General features: G+C 40.8%; 1 protein-coding gene across 6 annotated transcripts in view; it reads left to right on the forward strand.

Annotated features, from left to right (window-relative positions):
- The first annotated feature begins 220 nt into the window (after positions 1-220).
- LOC111952472 (membrane-associated guanylate kinase, WW and PDZ domain-containing protein 2) overlaps positions 221-14,460 on the forward strand; it is a 289,912-nt gene continuing 275,672 nt past the window's right edge. For 2 of the 6 annotated variants that reach the window (XM_023971164.2, XM_023971166.2), the window contains exon 1: positions 221-909. In XM_023971164.2, the coding sequence (XP_023826932.1) occupies positions 612-909 (298 nt within the window). In that variant the 5' untranslated portion in view covers positions 221-611. The remainder of the gene's footprint in view (positions 910-14,460) is intronic. The other 4 variants (XM_023971160.3, XM_023971163.2, XM_023971168.2 and 1 more) reach the window with 3 other exon arrangements.

A 14,460-nucleotide genomic window follows, 5' to 3' on the forward strand; every position in this document is an offset into this window, starting at 1 on the left:
TTAGGATACACTACCTTTTAACTGACTGAGCACAGACCATTAGACACTCGTGGTGTGTATTGCAGCTATCGGAGACAAGTCAGACAGCCGACATCAGATGCTCTTTTTTACTGCAATAGCATAATAATACATGGAAAAGGTTTGTGGTGGAAGAGGACGACGACGAAAGAAACGATTTGATGCTTGTTGCTTTAAATCTGCGCCTGCTCAATCTCAACTGGTCTATGCGCTATGAGCAATCTGGCGGTGCAGACTAAAGAACATTCATTTGCGACTCTATTTTTTTCTCCCATCCATCCATACCTCCTCTCCTCTCCGAACCATTAATCTCCCCTTCTCCAGACTTCACATCCGGTTCACCCGCTAGTAGCCTATCTTCTGTGTCTTGCCTGTGTGTGTGTGTGTGACGGCCTGATTCTCCACCGAGCTGTACTGCAGACCCCCTACCTGAACGCGCTGCGTGCTAGACGGATACTACACCCGGCGTGTATCGGTGATGGAGCTACCGTCGGCGCTCTGAGCTGGTGGGAGCCGATCTGTATGACACAAAGGCCGGGATGAGACGATAGGCTATCGGATGGGCGCCCCGGTTTGGTGATACTCGCTCAACGATGTCCAAGAGCCTGACGAAGAAAAATCACTGGACCAACAAAGTCCACGAAGCGGTCGTCACCAGGAGCATAGAGGGAGAATTTGGCTTCGAGCTGAAGGGGGGCGCGGAGATTGGGCAGTTCCCCTACTTCGGGGAGGTGAAACAAGGAAAAGAGACCGTCCAGAGCGGCAAGCTGGCCCAGGATGAGTTGCTGCTGGAGGTCAACGACACGCCGGTGGCCGGGCTCACCACCCGGGATGTTCTGGCTGTCATCAAACACTGCAAAGATCCGATCCGCTTCAAATGTGTCAAACAAGGTGAGGTATGCCAGACGGGGCCAAAGGCGTTAAAGCATGAACATTGAATGAGTGTGTGTGAGCCGCCGCCACACAGCGTCAGATAAGGAGCCATCTGTCTGGTTGTAGCCTATTTTATGTATGTCTACTCATCAGAAATAGCCTATATATGTGTCGTCAATGGGTAGGCCTATCGCAAACTATGTCACTCAAATGGAAAATAAATAGTGTCCATAAGCATAGACTATTGGCGCATTTCCATACAGGATTTACCCCAGTGTTATACCCAGAAGGGCGTAGGTGCACATTTTGTTATGGGGTCACCTCTGATGTTGACATGCACTACTACTACCAGAGGTGGGACCAAATCACGGTTATTCTACTAACAAGCAAGTCACAAGGTCTGAGTCTCAAGTTGAGTCCCAAGTCGAACTGGTCAAGTCCCAAGTTGTGCATTCTAAAAGCAAGTCAAGTCACAAATCTATACATGCACTGACTTCAATGCTACCAGACAGCCCTTTTTATTATTTAATCTACAAATACATTTTGATTATGTAATAATTCATTCCAAATGTAAACTTATTAAGTAAATTATTAATATCAAGCATTTTTTACATGCCAAAAGACCAGTAGGCCTATGCTAGTAATTGTTGCTTGGTGCCCCATTATTGCTGGTGAGCTTGCAAAGTAGATAGTGAATATTCTTGATCACCAAACCATTTTTGGAGCTGCATATTTATTAATGGCAATCCTCTCTCCCTATAATTTGACGTTTGCGCTGCACCCAAGTATATAGCTGTACAGCAAATCAGCGGTCCGTTTGCTAGCTCAGTGGCTCTCAAACCTTTTGACCCGTGACCCCTAAAAAGGAGTGGTTAAAAGTTTGCGACCCCCACCCCCCCAGCACATGCTCGTGAATACACGTAAACATGCGCACACAATCTATGCACAAAGGTAGCCTGTCATTACAGCCATTAAACGATGATGCTTTTTAAAAACATAAGATACAGAAATCAACTGCATTTTTTAAAACTGCATTTTGAGATGAAAGTCATTCAGTTTAGCAGTCAATATCAACTAAGGATATCATGTCACATTCTCACTCAGCCTTTTGGGGGCCCTAAGTGAGATTTGGTTGGGGGCCCCCCCAATCTTCTGGCAGAACGTTTTAGTGGCCCCTCTCTTGACGAAGGAGTTTCCTGCAATTCTACACATTTTGTCATGGGTCAGAGAGAAAATTGTGCAATTTTATAACAAATGTGATGCAATTCTACTAGTTTTGCCATGGGGCAGAGAGACTTTAAAAAAATGTTTTACAGCTCAATTCCCTTTTTTTCAGTAGAAAGACGATTCCCATAGCTTCCCCCATGAAGTTGCACAACGATTTTAAGTCAATCGTTTTAATCAGTATGATATATTTGGGGTTGAAGTGGGAAACCTGAAGTGATAACTTCAGATATTTTCAGTGCCAATGTCATGCGTTTTCCCTTATGATATGACATGCTAATACTTTTCAGTCTACGTTTCTTTTCAGGGCTGGGTTTTATTGCAATGTTACCCAGTCAGAAACACCTGCAAAGTTCTTCCTCTTCTCAAGTCGTGACTGAGCCAAACAACTTTTTTTGCCGTAGCCTACACTTCACCGTCTGAGCCATGGAGCAAATTAAAATAGGGGGTGAAAATTTACGTTTTAAACTTAAGCACCAAACTATCATAATCCGTTGAATAATTTGAAGTTTGACTTGTTTTTTAGCTAGTCTGCATAACAAATATTTTATAAATGGTAAAATTGCGTGGGTATGATTGTATTTTGGAACCCTGCTTTCCATAGCTCCAAGATGAATGGTTTTGACCACGCCCCACTGCTTTGATTGGTGCAGCAACAAGTCTCTATCCTATAATGAAAGGACGACCTCGTAAGAAGTCAGAACTTGTTTATCTATTTTTTGTTGTTGCTGTTTTTACATTTGTATTGATGTTTCATGTCTGATGCACTCAGGGTGTTTTTTTTGTTGTTGTCTATTGACAGCAACATTTGCAGAGCTGGGATGGTTGTGTCCTCCATATACCAGTCAAAAGTTTGGACACACCTAGTCATTTCAGGGTTTTTCTTTATTTCGACTATTTTCTACGTTGTAAAATCATAGTGAAGACATCAAAACTATGAAATAACACATGGAATCATGTAGTAGCCAAGCTGATTATTATTTTTTGGTCCTTAAATGAAACTGGTATATTTCTTTATTTATCACAATTTAGCCAATTTTGGTTTTTAATGCAGGGCCGACAGACAAGTTCCTTACTTTCTCCCCCTTCCACTTGCCTCTTCCATTTGGGTGGTAATGCTGAAATTAGTTGGTTGTAATTTTGAGTAGACCAGACGTTTCCATATATTTTTGGTAGGCGCATGTGTGACATAACGCCACCAGTCCTATTCATGATATCATTTACAAAGATTATACCTTTAAAAAAAAAAAATATCCCAATATATATATATATATTTTAATCAATTAGTACATTTTAGATTAGCCATAATATTTGTTGTAATATTTGTTCTCTTTTCTGGTGGATTAAACTGAAATTGCAACCAACTTTCTATATCTTGTTTGAAAAATAGCGATATTTTGGAGTTCATTTCATTTTCAAATAACCAAAAGTGAGAGGTTGTAGTGTGAATAAAGGGGAAAAAGGCCATTCTTGAACATGGGGTGAGATATTCCTACTAATCTGCTAGAGAACCAGTTTGGATTGAAGTATACTTTTTGTATGACTGACGCCCTTAGTGAGAGGTCTTATGCTTTAATATTTTATAATTCGGCCCTCATTATATAAATAGGCCCGTTTTAATTTTGTCTGGCTTGCCTTTCCCCCCAAAAAATGAATATTTTTTGCTCATAATTTTTTTTAAATCACTAGGTGTAGGCAAGGCCATAAGCAAATAGGTCAACTGGGATATGACTAAAGAAATCTGCTTTTTTCATCAAATAGACAGGTATTTTAATTTCCGTGGTAGCAAGATCTTATCTATTTTTGTCAACTTTCTATTAAAATGTATTATAGTGAGAATTTCTTTCTTTCAGGATATGAATACCGAGTATGTCACTTCACCGTCAGACCATTTTATTGGTAAACTTTTTTTGTTTGTAATCCAGTGTCACATTCGTTATAGTGATGAGACCAAAGCGCAGCGTGATTTGAGTACATCTTCTTTAATGAAGAAAGAACACTGAACGAACTATACAAAAACAACAAAACGAACGTGAAGCTATATAATAATAGTGCTGACACAGGCAACTAACCATAGACAATCACCCACGAAATACTCAAGGAATATGGCTGCCTAAATATGGTTCCCAATCAGAGTCTACGATAAACAGCTGCCTCTAATTGAGAACCAATCTAGGCAACCATAGACATACAAAACACCTAGACTAGTCACAACCCCATAAACATACAAAAACCCTAGACAGGACAAAAAACATATATCACCCTTGTCACACCCTGACCTAACCAAAAATAATAAAGAAAACAAAGAATACTAAGGTCAGGGCGTGACAGTACCCCCCCCCCAAAGGTGCGGACTCCCGGCCGCACACCTAAGCCTATATGGGAGGGTCTGGGTGGGCATAACTCCGCGGTGGTGGTTCTGGTGAGGGACGTGGACCCCGCTCCACTTCTGACTCGGCCCACTTACGTAATGTCTCTGGAGCGGGAACCCTCACCCTTATTTTTTCATTGTGTTCTAGAGTTTCCAGTACTTGTCTTATAATGTTTCCAATGTATCGTCCATGTAAAAAACCTGTCTGATTAGGATGAATAATATCTGCCAATACCTTTTTTTAATTCTATGCGTTTGCACATTGCACATTTTTTTGCATCACGACACTGAAGTGTAAGGGGCCTCCAATTTTTTTAATGGACTGGATCTTTATATTTAACACTTGGGTCCTGTTTCAGTAATAATGAAATCAGACTTTATTGTTGAGTATCTGATAATCTACCATTTTTAAAGGAGTGGTTAAAACATGCTAATAACGGTCCTCGTGAGTACATCAAACTGATATACCATCCAACCCTGGAGGTTTCCCTTACTTAAAGGCTTTAGTTTCATCAAGAAGTCCCTTCCCTGTATTTTGGCCTTCGCATGAGTCTTTCTGTACAGCTGTTAATTTTACATTAGTAATAGGGAAAAAATCCTTACAATTAACTTCGGTTGGTCGAGATGGAGGAGACTGAAACGGAAACATATGCTTTGCTTCCTCAGTTTCCGTCATTTGTTTCTGTAAATCCTTTTTGGTAGCATTTCTATGTTGAAGAAAAAAAGTGGTGCATTTTTCCCCCCATATTCCATCCAGTTCGCATTATTTTTATAATATATTACACTAAATCTTTCTTGAATAATTTCCTCCATTTCTTTGTTTTTCCTCTAACGTATTTTGTGCCTCTATGACACTGTTTTTGTTGCTATCTATCTGTACTGTTAGTCCCTCTTTTTTTCCCTTTCTTAATATTAATTATTTGGACTTAAATTGCTTTTCTTTTAAGATGAGTATTGAATTGCATGGCCTCTAAAGGCACATTTTAAAAGTGTCCCATACAATAATGGCATCTGCTGTACCTATCGGAAAAAGTAATTTCTAAATGATTCTGTCCTGGTTAAAAACAAGTTTTCATCCAATAGGCTTCGATTCAATTTCCAATACCCATGCCCATGTGGAAATTCTGTAAGAGTAATGTATATGCCAATTATTTGATGGTCTGACCGCATTCTTTTCCCTATCAATACTTTTTAAACTTTTGGAGCCAGCGAAAATGACATAAGAAAGTAGTCAAGACGACTAGCTTGGTTGAGCCTCTGCCATGTATATGTCACTAGGTTAAGATATTTAAGCCTCCATATATCCACTAGTTCCATTATATCCATGATATTTGTGATTTCCTGAAGTGCATAAGGATGATAGTTTGTAGTGTGATTTATTTTACATTCCATTGAGGTATTTAAATCTCCCACCATGACAATAGTCTTGTATTGCTTGATAAATTATTATTTGTATTTTCAAAGAAGCTTGGGTCATCATTATTTGGAACGTATAGATTAATGAGCCAAATTTGTTTATGGTCCAATAACATATTTAAAAGAATCCATCTACCTTGCGGATCTGTTTGAACAATTTGCATATTCAGATCAAAGTATTTGTGAATTAATATCATCACCCCTTTTGAGTTTCTTTGCCAATGGAAGAAGTATATTTCGCCCACCCCAGCCCTTTCTCCACACAACTTCAACTAAAATAGTTGAATGAGTTTATTATAAACAATAAATATTATATTCCTTCTCTTTTAGCCAGGTAAATACTGATAATAAGAAAATACTATCTGCTAAGCCATTACAATTCTAACTGGCTATACATGAGTTTTAGTTTATTTGTATTTTTACATTAATCAACGTTTCAGTAAAAGTGACGGTTTTAGCCAGCCAGCTAATTTTCAACCGCAGTCCCTGGGCAGGTGATTTAAAAACAATGACAATAACAATACAGACATACAATGTGCAGTGAGCACATGCAGTGCAACACGTAGCACGCAGACAGAGCAATAATATAAATAGCAACAAAACAAATACATAAAATACAATACATAAAATCAACACAGTGTTTACACACCTCACAAGCTACAGATAACATGGAAGCAGCAATACACATGGCCTTTGGCCATGTCTTTATGTTTTTTTGTGTGTGTGTGAGATGGCTTTGTGTGTGTGAGTGTGAGAAGATGGCTGTGTGTGAGTGTGAGAGAGATGGCAGTGTGTTCCAGACATGGGAAGCTCTCACAGAGAAAGCATATTGACTAAAGGTGCTTTTCCCTCAAGGAACTATACAGTCACCTCTCATGGCAGACCTTGTGGATCTGCTGCCATGGGTTTGGGTTTTCTGTTTAACAAAAGTACTAAGTGGAGGAGGAGCCAGGCCATTTAGGATCTTGAATACAAGACATGCGTCAGTGTTTTGCACAAGATTTTCCCAACTCAGGAGCTCATGCTTTCTGAGGATGTAACAGTGATAATGGCTAATGGGCTTTCTATCAAGTACTTTGAGAGCCTGTTTGTAGACCGACTGAATGGGTTTTAATGTTGTACAGCAATCTTGGGCCAAACTGGTCAAGATTGCTGTTACGTGGGGGAGTATCATTGCATTGAAGTACACTTTTGCTACCTCTGTAGTCAACCAATTTCGTATGAATTGGAAATTAGCTAGATTGAATGAGGTTATTTTAGTTACCTACAGTGGTTGTGCCACTAAAAGTTGTGCGATTATGCTCCGGGATTTAGAGGTAATTTGTGGTTAAGTACGGTACCCTGCGTCACTACTTCATTGCTCCAGACCACCACAAGGGGGAGTTAGAGCACTGATTATGCTTTTGGGTCCTACTGTGTCTCTACATTTTTATTTAATTTTTTAACCTTTGTTTAACTAGGCAAGTCAGTTAAGAACAAATTCTTATTTACAATGACGGCCTTCCCTGGCCAAATCCAGACGACGCTGGGCCAATGGGACTCACAATCACGGCCGGATGTGATGCACCTCTTGCACTGAGATGCAGTGTCTTAGACCACTGCGTCCCTCGGGAGCCGCTAACTGAGAATGAATGGGCGACATAAACCTAAATAGAAACTGATAATTGTGCACGATTTCAGTATTACTTACTAAAACACTAAGGTTATTTTGTTCTTAATGTAGTACTGTAGGCCACTGCCGACCAGTCACGTTGTACAGGGCCTGAGTGGCGCAACGGTCTAAGACACTGCATAGCAGTGCAAGCTGTGTTGTTGCAGATGCTGGTTCAATACCTGTGCTGGTCTCCCAGTTTTTTGGTTTCTCTCCCTCTAAAAACAGAAAGAAATAATTCTAAATAACAAACTGGCTTTATTTACAAACTAGTATCAATGTCTCACCCCATGTTCAAGAATGGCCTTTTTCTCGCAATTTTTAAATATTTTTTAAACAAAGCAATTATTATTATTAATTTAGAATGATTATAAAAGCAAGTTGGATATTCTCACAGATATGTTATTAACCCTGTTATTAGCAGGACAATACAAACTCAGCAAAAAAAGAAACGTCCTCTCACTGCCAACTGCGTTTTTATTTTCAGCAAACTTAAAATGTGTAAATATTTGTATGAACATAACAAGATTCAACAACTGAGACATAAACTGAACAAGTTCCACAGACATGTGACTAACACATATGTAATAATGTGTCCCTGAACAAAGTGCATCTCCTCCTCATGGACTGCACCAGATTTGCCAGTTCTTGTTGTGAGATGTTACCCCACTCTTCCACCAAGGCACCTGCAAGTTCCCGGACATTTCTGGGGGGAATGGCCCTAGCCCTCACCCTCCGATCCAACAGGTCCCAGACGTGCTCAATGGGATTGAGTGTTCTGGCCATGGCAGAACACTGACATTCCTGTCTTGCAGGAAATCACGCACACGATTGAGCAGTATGGCTGGTGGCATTGTCATGCTGGAGGGTCATGTCAGGATGAGCATGCAGGAAGGGTACCACATGAGAGAGGAGGATGTCTTCCCTGTAACGCACAGTGATGAGATTGCCTGCAATGACAACAAGCTCAGTCCGATGATACTGTGACACACCGCACCAGACCATGACGGACCCTCCACCTCCAAATCGATCCCGCTCTAGAGTACAGGCCTCGGTGTAACACTCATTCCTTCGACGATAAACGCGAATCTGACCATCACCCCTGGTGAGACAAAACCACGACTCGTCAGTGAAGAGCACATTTTGCCAGTCCTGTCTGGTGCGACGGTGGGTTTTTGTCCATAGGCGACGTTGCTGCCGGTGATGTCTGGTGAGGACCTGCCTTACAACAGGCCTACAAGCCCTCATTCCAGCCTCTCTCAGCCTATTGCGGACAGTCTGAGCACTGATGGAGGGATTGTGCGTTCCTGGTTTAACTCGGGCAGTTGTTGTTGCCATCCTGTACCTGGATGTACCGATCCTGTGCAGGTGTTGTTACACGTGGTCTGCCACTGCGAGGACGATCAGGTGTCTCTCCTGTCAACCTGTAGCGCTGTCTTAGGCGTCTCACAGTACGGACATTGCAATTTATTGCCCTGGCCTCATCTGCAGTCCTCATGCCTCCTTGCAGCAGGCCTAAGTCACGTTCACGCAGATGAGCAGGGACCCTGGGAATCTTTCTTTTGGTGTTTTTCAGAGTCAGTAGAAAGGCCTCTTTAGTGTCCTAAGTTTTCATAACTGACCTTGATTGCCTACCGTCTAAGCTGTTAGTGTCTTAACGACCGTTCCACAGGTGCATGTTCATTAATTGTTTATGGTTTATTGAACAAGCATGGGAAACAGTGTTTAACCCCTTTACAATGAAGGTTGTGAAGTTATTTGGATTTTTACGAATTATCTTTGAAAGACAGGGTCCTGAAAAAGTCACATTGCTTTTTTTGCTGAGTTTATATTTTGATTGTTCAAATCCATTTTTGATTTGTCACGTGCGCCGTATACAACATGCATACATACAACCTTACCGTGAAATGCTTACTTACAAGCCCTTAACCAACAATGTAGTTTTAAGAAAATAGAGTTAAGAAAATATTTACTAAATAAACGAAATAAAAAATGTAAACAAAAGTAACACAATAAAATGACAACGAGGCTATATACAGGGGGTACCGAGTCATTGTTTAGGGGTACAGGTTAGTCGATGTAATTTGTACATGTAGGCAGGGGTAAAGTGACTATGCATAGATAATAAACAGCGAGTAGCAGCAGTATAAAAACAAAAGGGGGTGGTGGTGTCAATGCAAATAGTCCAGGTGGCCATTTGATTAATTGTTCAGCAGTCTTATGGCTTGGGGTAGAAGCTGTTAAGGAGTGTTTTGGTCCTAGACTTGGTGCTCCGGTACTGCTTGTCGTGCAGTAGCAGAGAGAACAGTCTATGACTTGGGTGACTGGAGTCTTTGACAGTTTTTGGGACCTTCCTCTGACACTGCCTAGTTTAAAGGTTGGATGGAAGGAAGCTTGGCCACAGTGATGTACTGAGCCATGCACACTACTCTCTGTAGCGTCTTTTGGTCATATGCCGAGCAGTTGCTGGTCAGGATGCTCTCTGGTACAAATGTAGAACTTTTTGAGGATCTGGGGACACATGCCAAATCTTTTCAGTCTCCTGAGGGGGAAAGATGTTGTCGTGCCCTCTTCACGACTGTTTTGGTGTGTTTGGACCATGATAGCTTGTTGGTGATGTGGACACAAAGGAACTTGAAACTCTCGATCCGCTCCAGTACAGCCCTGTCGATGTGAATGAGGGCGTGTTTGGCCCTCCTTTTCCTGTAGTTTACGATCAGCTCCTTTGTCTTGCTCGTGTTGAGGGAGAGGTTGTTGTCCTGGCCAGGTCTCATCGTTGTCGGTAATCAGGCCTGCCACCGTTGTGTAATCAGCAAACTTAATGATGGTGTTGGAGTTGTGTTTGGCCACGCAGTCGTGGGTTAACAGGGAGTACAGGAGGGGACTAAACTCGCAGCCCTGAGGGACCCCAGTGTTGAGGATCAGAGTGGCAGACGTGTTGTTACCTACCCGTACCACCTGGCGGCGGCCCGTCAGGAAGTCCAGGATCCAGTTGCAGAGGGAGCTGTTTAGTCCCACTGTCCTTAGCTTAGTGATGAGCTTTGTGGGCTCTATGGTGTTGAATGTTGAGCTGTAGTCAATGAACAGCATTCTCATATAGGTGTTCCTTTTGTCCAGGTGGGAAAGGGCAGTGTGGAGGCAGTATGCGAGTTGGAGTGCGACTAGGGTATCCGGGATGATGGTGTTGATGTGAGCCATGGCCAGCCTTTAAATTAATGCCTACCGACGTGAGTGCTACTGGTGATCTGCTTGAAACATGTTTTAATTACAGACTCGGTCAGGGAGAGGTTGAAAATGTCAGTGAAGACACTTGCCAGTTGGTCCGCGCATGCTCTGAGTACACGTCCTGGTAATCCGTCTGGCCTCGCGGCCTTGTGAATGTTGAACTGTTTAAAGGTCTTGCCCACATCTGCTACGGAGAGCGTGATCAGAACTTGGCTCTGATCAGACCAGGTTTACCATTAGCAATATGTTTGGTAATTTGATTTAAACAATGCCTTCAGAAAGTATTCACACCTGTTTACTCTTTCCACATTTTGTGTTACAGACTGAATTTTGAGTTGATTCAATTTATATTTTCTGTCACTGGCCTAGACACACAATACCCTATAATGTCAAAGTAGAATTCTGTTTTTTTACATATTCATTTAAAAATAAATGTTTGTGTTTGTGAACAGAGCCCCATAACCAGCATGCTGAGTGGACTCTTGTCTAGGTTCATGTCTTTGTATGTGAGGGAGTTGTGTGGGCATCGCTTCCTTTTAGTTGTTTGCAGAATTTAACAGCTCTTTTCTGAATTTTTATAACTAGCTGGTATAGTCCTAACTCTGCTCTGCATGCATTGTTTGGAGTTTTGCATTGTACACAAAGTCCATGCAGAATTTTGCTAAAGTATAGTCCCTCAATTGGGTGTTTGTCCCATTTTGTGAATTCTTGGTTGGTGAGTGGACCCCAGAACTGACAATCATAGAGGACAATGGGATCTATTACTGATTTGAAGTATTTTTTAGCCAGATCCTAATTAGTGTGTTGAGTTTTATGTTCCCTTTGATGGCGTAGAAGGTCTAGATATATTATTATTATTTCTACACTATTTTATGTCTTTCTGAATTTCACTGTCAAGTCTGACAGAAGATCTAGGTGCCGCTGTAGGCCCTAATCTGGCTTTTTTATGGCGGTTTTGGAGCAGTGTCTTCTTCCTTGCTGAGTGGCCTTTCAGGTTATGTTGATATATAGGCGCATTACACTGTGGATATAGATACTGCTGTACCTGTTTCCTCCAGCATCTTCACAAGGTCCTTTGCTGTTGTCCTGGGATTGATTTACACTTTTTGCACCAAAGTACGTTCATCTCTAGGAGACAGAATGTGTCTCCTTCCTGAGCAGTATGACGGTTGCATGGTCCCATGGTGTTTATACTTGCGTACTATTGTTTTTACAGATGAACGTGGTGCCTTCAGGTGTTTGGAAATTGCTCCCAAGGATGAACCAAACTTGTGGAGGTCCACAATTTTTTTCTGAGGTCTTGGCATATTTTCCCATGATGTCAAGCAAAGAGGCACTGAGTTTGAAGGTAGGCCTTGAAATACATCCACAGGTACACCTCCAATTGACTTAAATGATGTCAATTAGCCTATCAGAAGCTTCTAAAGTCACGACACCATTTTCTGGAATTTTCCAAGCTGTTTAAAGGCATAGTCAATTTAGTGTATGTAAACTTCTGACCCACTGGAATTGTGATACAGTGAATTTTAAGTGGAATATTCTGTCTGTAAACAATTGTTGGAAAAATTACTTGTGTCATGCACAAAGTAGATATCCTAATCGACTTGCCAAAACTATAGTTTGCTATATATACTGTATATATATATATATATATATATTTGCAAACATTTCTAAAAACCTGTTTTTGCTTTGTCATCATGGGGTATTGTGTGTAGACTGTTTTTATTTTTAATCCATTTTAGAATAAGGCTTTTATGTATCAAAATGTGGAAAAAGGGAAGGGTTCTGAATACTTTTCGAATACACTATAAATCTATGGCAAGACCTGATAATGGATGTCTAGCAATGATCAACAACCAATTTGACAGAGCTTGAAGAATGTGTTAAATAACCATGGGAAACTGTTGCACAATCAAGATGTTTTTCTCATGTCGGTCACGGAGAACGAGATCACACTGTCATCTGGCTTTCATGCAGGCCATTTGATTAGATGTTCAAGAGTCTTATGGCTTGGGGGTAGAAGCTGTTTAGAAGCCTCTTGGACCTAGACTTGGCGCTCAGGTACCGCTTGCCGTGCGGTAGCAGAGAGAACTTCTATATATATATATATATATATATCTATACATCCACACAGTACGAACGCCCAGTAGCTGTCTGATTTGTAAACACACACATTCTGTGGTGGATTCAAACTGTTTATTTGGTGCTTTTAAAGCATTTTATGTAAAATTGATGCAGATCAGAAAGGTAGAGAGAAGGAGCAAGGGATAAGAGAGGAAGAAGTCAAGGGGATGAGGAAGAAAGAAAGGAAGAGGGGGTGGGGGAAGAAGAAGAAGAAAGGAAGGAAGTAAGATGGGAAAGTAATGCAGATGGACTCAGCGGGAACAATCCAGAAAGGACAAGTATAGATGGTGAGTGAGAGATTGTAGGGTAGTCTTTCTAATCAGTTCTCTGTGAGTTTGTGCAGTGTTATAAAAATAGATTGATTTGTACAGTATTCACTCCCCTTCACTTTTTCCACATTTTGTTGTTAGGGCCTGAATTTRAAATTGATTACATGTAGATTGTGTCACTGACCTACACACAATACCACATAATGTCAAAGTGGAATGATGTTTTTTGAGATAAAAAAAAAAACTAAAAAATATTAAAAATGAAAAGCTGAAATGTCTTGAGTCAGTAAGTATTTAATACCTTTTGTTATGGCAAGCCTAAATCATTTCAGGAGTAAAAATTTGCTTAACAGGTCACATAATAAGTAGCATGGACTAACTCTGTGTGCAATAATAGTGTTTAATGTGATTTTTTTGATGAAGGAACTTCATCTCTGTACCCCAAACATTGAATTATATGTAAGGTCCCTCAGTCGAGCAGTGAATACCAAAACACAGATTCAACCACAAAGACCAGGGAGGTCTTCCAATGCCCCACAAAGAGGGGCACCTATTGGTAGATGGCAAAAAAACAGACATTGAATATCCTTTTGAGCATGGTGAAGTTATTACTTACACTTTGGATGGTCTATCAATACACCCAGTCACTACAAAGATGCAGGCGTCCTTCCTAACTTAGTTGCAGAAGATGAAGGAAACCAGTAATGTACTGAAATATTTCTACTTTTCTTTACTGTACCTAAAGTGCTCTYCAAACTTGTGAGAGAGACAGAGATTTTTCACACTTACTTTGACCACCAGACGACAAAAAGAAAACTGAAAATGGTTGAAAAACGTGTGTATATACAGTCACGAACAAAAGTTTTGAGAATGACACAAATATTAATTTCCACAAAGTTTGCTGCTTCAGTGTCTTTAGATATTTTTGTCAGATGTTACTATGGAATACTGAAGTATAATTACAAGCTTAAGTGTCAAATGCTTTTATTGACAATTACATGAAGTTGATGCAGAGTCAATATTTGAAGTGTTGACCCTTCTTTTTCAAGACCTCTGCAATCCGCCCTGGCATGCTGTCAATTCACTTCTGGGCCACATCCTGACTGATGGCAGCCCATTCTTGCATAATCAATGCTTGGAGTTTGTCAGAATTTGTGGGTWTTTGTTTGTCCAMCCGCATCTTGAGGATTGACCACAAATTGGGATTAAGGTCTGGGGAGTTTCCTGGCCATGGACCCAAAATATCGATGTTTTGTTCCCAGAGCCACTTAGTTATCACTTTTGCCTTA

Source organism: Salvelinus sp. IW2-2015, linkage group LG26 (genome assembly GCF_002910315.2).
Source record: "Salvelinus sp. IW2-2015 linkage group LG26, ASM291031v2, whole genome shotgun sequence".
Lineage (NCBI taxonomy): Eukaryota > Metazoa > Chordata > Actinopteri > Salmoniformes > Salmonidae > Salvelinus > Salvelinus sp. IW2-2015.